Source organism: Galeopterus variegatus, unplaced genomic scaffold, assembly GCF_000696425.1.
Source record: "Galeopterus variegatus unplaced genomic scaffold, G_variegatus-3.0.2 Scaffold526, whole genome shotgun sequence".
Lineage (NCBI taxonomy): Eukaryota > Metazoa > Chordata > Mammalia > Dermoptera > Cynocephalidae > Galeopterus > Galeopterus variegatus.
Genome location: NW_007726637.1, coordinates 225,760 through 233,800, shown reverse-complemented (window position 1 = coordinate 233,800; position 8,041 = coordinate 225,760). Strand labels below are relative to the sequence as shown.

The 8,041-nt window shown below is 47.8% G+C and overlaps 1 protein-coding gene across 2 annotated transcripts in view; it reads right to left on the bottom strand.

The window, feature by feature from the left end:
- The window catches only part of MAU2 (MAU2 sister chromatid cohesion factor), a 26,585-nt gene extending 18,649 nt beyond the window's left edge, over positions 1-7,936 (bottom strand). The window contains exon 1 of one of the 2 annotated variants that reach the window (XM_008569736.1): positions 7,658-7,936. In XM_008569736.1, coding sequence (XP_008567958.1) covers positions 7,658-7,918 — 261 coding nt within the window. In that variant the 5' untranslated portion in view covers positions 7,919-7,936. The remainder of the gene's footprint in view (positions 1-7,657) is intronic. The other variant, XM_008569735.1, reaches the window with a different exon arrangement.
- Between the last annotated feature and the right edge of the window lie 105 nt (positions 7,937-8,041).

Below are 8,041 nucleotides of genomic sequence, written 5' to 3'. Positions count from 1 at the left end.
CCCCCACCACCTGAGGCCCACTCTGGGTCTGAGCCGGGGACAGTCCACATGGACATGTCTGTGGTAGGTGGACTTTGAAGGGATGTGTCTAATCACCTGCAGCCTGGGGAATGCCCCATGGTGCCCACTTCTACAAAGCTTCGGAATGTCTCCTCAAAGCAACAGCTTTTTATCCCTTCTCCTTTAATGGTTAATATCTACTCAGCAGAAAGTTGGGCTGGCCCTAATTTCCTCTTGACCCCACAGATACCTCCTCTTCACAAGCCAGATGTGTCTGCTAATGATCAGCTCCCCTCTCCGCCAGCTCCCTCTGTTTTCTGGCAAGAGGGCTGGAGAAAGAGAATCACATCTCTCCTATGGAAGGACAGGCTCTCGAGACACTGGTGAGCTGGGAAGTAACTTGCCAAAGCAAAGGCTCAAGACTTGAACCTTCTCTTCTGGAAGGCCTTGTACACCAGCATTGATAGGTGTTAGGAGAGCTGATTTGGGGGCCAGAGGACCAGGTTGAAGGTGTGGAGCCATTATGTGAGTTAGGAATGCTCCAAGTCTTATGAGAAGTTGGATTCTAGTAGTCTTTAACATCCATTTCCCAGGGCCACTGATGTGCCACCATTCTCAGTGTGCAATGGCCCCTACTTTACATACACACAAACGGAGAACATTAGATAAAGCCCCACGATGTGCTGCCTCAGTCAGTCTTGTGTCCCCAGTGCCTGCCATAGGCTGACACATGGTAGGTGTTCAGGAAACATGTCATATGAACAATGGCTTTATCCATTTGGATAAGGAACAGAGGTTATCTAGCACCACCAGAAAATGAGGTTTTCCTTTTGTGCAAATGGCCACCGAACTGAGGCTTTACCCCCTACAGACATAAAGCCCTAATTTCTTTCTTTTTCTTTTCTTTTTTTTTTTTTTNCCCGGGGCCTTGATGTTATCAGCACCGCACTCTCCCGAGTGAGCCACGGGCCGGCCCCAAAGCCCTAATTTCTAAATGGTACTGGATGTCTCCCTGTCTTCAAATGTCTTGCTTCTTGACTGGGAAATCAGCATCAGTGATGCCTTGAGCCTCTAGCATGAAGCTGCAGGATCGCCCTGGTGTCAGGGTCAGCTAGTCACTTCCCCAGGACTGTCAATCTGATGTCAATCAAAAGACTTCACTTTTGTACCTTTGTAAGACTTTTAACATAAATCCACAAATGAGAAATATACAGAAATCAGAAAACATATCACCACACAAATAAAGTACAGTATACGTTACCCAAGGTTGCTAACTCATCCACATGACTTTTTACTTTGTAATGTTAGAAAGGAGCTTTTATGCCTCTTTCCTCATGATGGGAAAGCAGCCAAAGTAAGAACCCCCCTTGCTGCCGGGTAGCCTGAAGGGCAGAGGGCAGGGATGTTGAACAACCCTGCCAGAAGCCCCTGGAGTCACCGTGGAGCTCTTAGGGAAGGAGAGCGAGGGTCGCTGCAGGGCCATGAGGGGTAAAAGGGCCCAGATTAGCACACCTCTGGTGCCTGGAGGATTCAGTCCAGGGCTGAACGTGTTACAAGCCTTCTTAATTCTTTCAAATCAAGGTAACTTTTTTAAAAAATCAGGTTTTTTAAACCGCCAAAAGGTGTAGATATAGTTACTGATTGCACCTCCCCTGGGATGGAAGCACATCATTTAGAAGCCTGCTCGCCTCTTCTTGCTGTGTGACCATGGCTCCCTGCATCCTCCTGTAGAGCCTGAGTGTGGTCATCAGTAAGCTGGAAGTGGTCCTTACCTTGTGGGTTTGTTGAGGATCCAGTAAGACAGTGCTCCGCAAAGCACCAACGCAGGGCCTGGCAGGGAAAAGGCACCAACAATACTACAGTAATTTGCAGGTAGGAACTGAAGAATTGTGGGGGGGCATAGGGGGGAATTGGTAGAACTGTGAAGTGATAGTTTCTAAACAGATTTCACATCCTGAAGTCAGAGGTAGTTCAGAGAGTGAGAGCAAAGAAAATGGAAATGAAAACAGGAGGAAACACAGATCACTCCTCCATGAAAAAGCTCAATGTCCAGCTCTGCAAATGCAGCTTCTGCACAAGTCTCTGCTCCCGGCCAATGGGGCATGGAATTTAGTAGGAGACAGTCATGATCCTGAAGGATAAAAGAACTGCTCCAGCTGTGTCTGATGAGAACATCAGAACCGAGGCCTGTTGGGCCTTAAGAAAGGGAAACAGTTAATTGCTTGCTAGGAAAGTAAACCATAGTCACTCAGGCTAAACCTGGATGCAGAATTAACAAGCATCTGAGAGGCAGTCTGGAGTTGCTTTCTAAATCAGATGAATGAAACCACGATTAAAAAGCATCCCCGTTCCAAATGATCAGAGAAAGTAAACACAGCACTGACATGGATTCTGGCAGTCAGAAAAGACCATTGTTTAAAGAATGACTGACTGGATTATAGAAAAAAAAGAAAAAAAAAAAACAAACGCAAACAATGCATTCCAGAGAAGTAGCATTTATTCCTCTGTGGCTTTCAAATGAGGAAAACCTAAGAATGATGATGCACTTTTCAGGCCAAGGGATAAAAAGGACTATATGATCAAAAGAAAGTTAAGGGGGAAACTGATATATATGCACATTCTCTTGATTCCACAGCGTATGTTCAANCTTTTTACTTTGTAATGTTAGAAAGGAGCTTTTATGCCTCTTTCCTCATGATGGGAAAGCAGCCAAAGTAAGAACCCCCCTTGCTGCCGGGTAGCCTGAAGGGCAGAGGGCAGGGATGTTGAACAACCCTACCAGAAGCCCCTGGAGTCACCGTGGAGCTCTTAGTGAAGGAGAGCGAGGGTCGCTGCAGGGCCATGAGGGGTAAAAGGGCCCAGATTAGCACACCTCTGGTGCCTGGAGGATTCAGTCCAGGGCTGAACGTGTTACAAGCCTTCTTAATTCTTTCAAATCAAGGTAACTTTTTTAAAAAATCAGGTTTTTTAAACCACCAAAAGGTGTAGATATAGTTACTGATTGCACCTCCCCTGGGATGGAAGCACATCATTTAGAAGCCTGCTCGCCTCTTCTTGCTGTGTGACCATGGCTCCCTGCATCCTCCTGTAGAGCCTGAGTGTGGTCATCAGTAAGCTGGAAGTGGTCCTTACCTTGTGGGTTTGTTGAGGATCCAGTAAGACAGTGCTCCGCAAAGCACCAACGCAGGGCCTGGCAGGGAAAAGGCACCAACAATACTACAGTAATTTGCAGGTAGGAACTGAAGAATTGTGGGGGGGCATAGGGGGGAATTGGTAGAACTGTGAAGTGATAGTTTCTAAACAGATTTCACATCCTGAAGTCAGAGGTAGTTCAGAGAGTGAGAGCAAAGAAAATGGAAATGAAAACAGGAGGAAACACAGATCACTCCTCCATGAAAAAGCTCAATGTCCAGCTCTGCAAATGCAGCTTCTGCACAAGTCTCTGCTCCCGGCCAATGGGGCATGGAATTTAGTAGGAGACAGTCATGATCCTGAAGGATAAAAGAACTGCTCCAGCTGTGTCTGATGAGAACATCAGAACCGAGGCCTGTTGGGCCTTAAGAAAGGGAAACAGTTAATTGCTTGCTAGGAAAGTAAACCATAGTCACTCAGGCTAAACCTGGATGCAGAATTAACAAGCATCTGAGAGGCAGTCTGGAGTTGCTTTCTAAATCAGATGAATGAAACCACGATTAAAAAGCATCCCCGTTCCAAATGATCAGAGAAAGTAAACACAGCACTGACATGGATTCTGGCAGTCAGAAAAGACCATTGTTTAAAGAATGACTGACTGGATTATAGAAAAAAAAGAAAAAAAAAAAAACAAACGCAAACAATGCATTCCAGAGAAGTAGCATTTATTCTAGAAAAGACCATTGTTTAAAGAATGACTGACTGGATTATAGAAAAAAAAGAAAAAAAAAAAACAAACGCAAACAATGCATTCCAGAGAAGTAGCATTTATTCCTCTGTGGCTTTCAAATGAGGAAAACCTAAGAATGATGATGCACTTTTCAGGCCAAGGGATAAAAAGGACTATATGATCAAAAGAAAGTTAAGGGGGAAACTGATATATATGCACATTCTCTTGATTCCACAGCGTATGTTCAAATGACTGAAATGTATCTGTCTGCTTGAAAGACAGGTGTGAAAATAAGACAAAAGCCACAGGGCCTGAAAGACAAGAGAAGACTGAAAATTCACATGGGAATGGGCATGAAACAAGAAGATAGTAAGGGGAAAACAAAATAGCAAGGAACACAATCTGACAGAATCTGCAGAAACAGCCTTGCAAATTCTCTAGCCAAGAGATTTCTGAGTAAAGCTACACCCCTTATAATCATGAACTATTTACTCAGGGAGTCCCAGAGTAGCCAAGAATTCTGATGATATAGCCACATCATTGCCAAAACCATAATCAAAAGAAGGTTTTCAGGTAAAAATGTCCTGTCACACACTGTAATAGCTCCAGGATCTGCTGAGCAGACCCAGCAATGAGGCAGCCGGCAGGTGCTCTGAGGGCCTGCAGAGACAAATGGCTGTGACCTCAAAAAAACTGCTGAGGATGGCTGGTTAGCTCAGCTGTTTAGAGCATGGTGTTGATAGCATCAAGATGAAGCGTTCAGATACCCATACAGACCAGCTGCCCCCTGCCCACAAAACACAAAACTGCTGAAGAAAGGGAGAAACACCCTCTACGATGGGGACATTTAACAGATGATTCTTTCAAAGTTGCTAGACTTGATGAAGCAGTGGGGAAGTATATGACAAGTTCCTTCTCAATAGCTTACAAATGCAGTTGAAGAGAGAGAAACTGACATAAGCAGAAAGAGGAGAAAATAATCTAACCTTACATAAGAACGTGATTACCAGGAGGTTATGGTCTGTCAGAGAGAAAACAAAAGATGACGATTAAGGAAGCTGAATGTATTACTAAAATCAGTGGCCAACTAAAGGTTTTACCTACAGCACTTAGGTTAGAGAAAATTAGTCCAGTAAAGAACAGCAAAGAGAATGATCAAAGAAAAAGCAGTCATAAAATACTTGAGAGTCATTTACCTTCACAAAAAAAGTTTTTTGTTATTCTGGATTTATTTCCCTGCAAAGAAACTGGAACTACTTCGGCCATTTGCTCTTCAGAACTAGAAACAAGCAAACCAATTCTCAGAAACCATACTATGACTTCTTATTTACTAGCTCTGGGAAAGAATAAAAGTAGATAGCTGTCTGATTTGGGAAAAATGTGCAATTAATAAAGAATGAAGACAAAGAAAGCATGCTTTCATTATAACACAAAAGGAGACCACAAATGATTGCAGAAGGAAAACAGCATGGAAAACAATATCACTTTAACTGAAAGCTGGACTAATCCCCAGCTGGAATTGCAACTGACAAAAAGAAAGGGATTTCCATGCATAAAGTCGGTGTGAGTTATGGAGGGGACCCATGTGGCTCAGTGGAAGACCCCACAAGATTCAGAGTTCCGTTAAAACAAGCGACGGTACTTCACAAGGATAAGGGTTTAAATTATGGGTCCAAAAGCCAGGTGGTTAAGAGAGCAATTTAAGACATGACTGCTTCCCTAGACAAGGCTGACTGGGTGAAATATGATGATACACACAGTCACTATTAACCACCGATAAAAACAGGCTGAATGGCCTCGGGAGATGAGGGAAGGGAGGTGGTGGAATTTGTTGTTATCAAGAGTAGGAAGTTTGAGAACCAGTGCATCCACTGGACAAACCGGGCCACTAGGCCCAGGCAGTCACAGCCTCCAGTCCCGCAACACCCAGGGAAACCCAGCGCCTCATCTGATCTCAGTCTCATCACTGCCCTGGAGAGACCCTGAGACTGAATGCAGGTCCCTGACAGCTCAGGCATTCCTTGCCATCAACCTGACACCCTGAGCAGGTCTCCAGGCTCGCTACTCCACCCATTCAGGCCTCTGCTCAAATGTCACTCCCACAAATAAAGACTCCCTCACTACCCCTGCCAAAAATAGTTCGACGTCAACTCTATCCCTTCTCCCTGGTCCATAATGTTCATGGTTCTCATATAGCTACCTAAACTTTTACTACATACTTAACGTTTGTCTCCCTCACTAAAACATAAGCTAGGGCTGGCTGGTTAGCTCAGTCAGTTAGAATGCGGTGTTGAAACACCAAGGTCAAGAGTTCAGATCCCCGTACTGGCTAGCCACCAAAAAATCTTAAATAAATGAATAAATAAATAAAACATAAGCTTAGGTAGGCAAGGACTATTTTAATCCTCACTGATGCCTAGCACCTAGAACAGGGGTTGGCACCCAGCCTGAGCTGAACAAATATCAGCTGAATGAATGAAAGAAAAAAAACTTCACCCAAACAATAACGACGTACTGTCTTGGTGTGCAACCTGGCAACCCTTGAGTTTGGGTCTGAGTCCAGTTTTGTTTATAACTCACTGAGCAGTCTTCGGTAAATCACTTCACCTCTCTGGGCCCACACTGCCTCACTCCTTGAACAAGGAAGTCAATCAAGTGAGGACTAAAGTCCCCTTCCAGCATTTCGGTCTGCAAAACAAAGTCCTGCTCTCCTCCTGAAGGCAACTCGCTACTAGCTGAGGATAGGTTCGAATTCACCTCAGATCAGTAAGTTTAAAAATCTGAGTTGGTTCCCTTCAAGAAGTCTCCCCTTTAACCAGAGCGGAGCTGGATAAGTAGTAAAAAGAAGGCACGGGTCGACAGAAACACAGCACTGCTGTGAGAATACACGACTCCACGCCAGTTTATCCGCAGGCAGAACCACAGCCACTTTCCCACATTTTCTGAAACACTAAGATGCCACAAGGCGGGGTGGGGTGGGGTGTCCCTTTGAAGAGGATGGACTAGCGGACGGTAGCAGAAGAGGAGTTCCAGTGCACAGAGAAAGCAGGAGCTGTGGCATCCCCTGCACTGGGCAAGTGGCCCCGTATCCCAGACTTCAGTTTCCCTCCTCACGGGACCTCAAATGCCAAAATCCAGGTTCCGCACAGAGAAAGCAGGAGCTGTGGCATCCCCTGCACTGGGCAAGTGGCCCCGTATCCCAGACTGCAGTTTCCCTCCTCACGGGACCTCAAATGCCAAAATCCAGGTTCCAGGTCTTGGCTTCCCTCCAACAACACTAGGCACTACTGATGGGGACACAAGACCTTCCAAACACTCCAAGTGCTACACTTCCGGGTCCAGGGGGGAGACGACAGACCGGACCCCAGACTCCCAGGGGACGGCTGGGCCGTCCTCTCCACCCTCCCCTATCCAGTCACTTCAGGTGCAAGCGCTAAGGCTGACGCTCCGAGGGCTGAGCCCCGAGGAGCTGGAAGCCACAGGACCCGGGGCCGATCTGGGGTGTCGCTGTCGTCACCAACGGGAGACACTCTCCCAAGTCCCCGACCGTTTGGGCACCCTGTTGCTCCAGAGAAGCGGCACCTCTCGGCGCACCCCGAGGGAGGATCTCTCCGTCACGCCGGGACAAGAAAGAAGGAGGGCCGAGGCCCCGGCCGCCCGGAGAGGCTGGCGGCTCCGGGTCCGCCGCTCTGACGGGGGTCTCGTCCCCGGGCCCCGGCCCCCAGGGAGCGGCCGGACCGCCCGGGCCCTGCGAGGAGCCCTCGCCCGCTCCCTCGAGGCCCGGCCCGCGCTCACCGCCTTCTCCAGGTGGCTGCGCGCCTGCTCGCTGTTCTTGGTGTGGTGGTAGAGCACGGAGCCGAGCTGCAGGTGCGTGCGGGCCTCGATGCGCTGCGGCGGCTTGAAGGGGAACACGGCCTGTAGGCAGTGCACGCACAGGCGGATCTTGGGAGGACTGGAAGTGCGGAAGTGCTCGGCGAAACCCAGAAGCGCTAAGTACCACGACTCGGATGCCTCGGCCTGTGCTGCCTGGGCCGCCGCCGCCGCCTGAGCCGCCATTTTGGCCTCCACAACAACAAGCCGCCACCACAGGGAGCCGGAAGCAGGCGCGCAGGGCGGGGCCAGGCGCTTCTCGCGGTTCTCGCGAGAGCTGACGCACAAAGCATTCTGGAGCATGTAGTT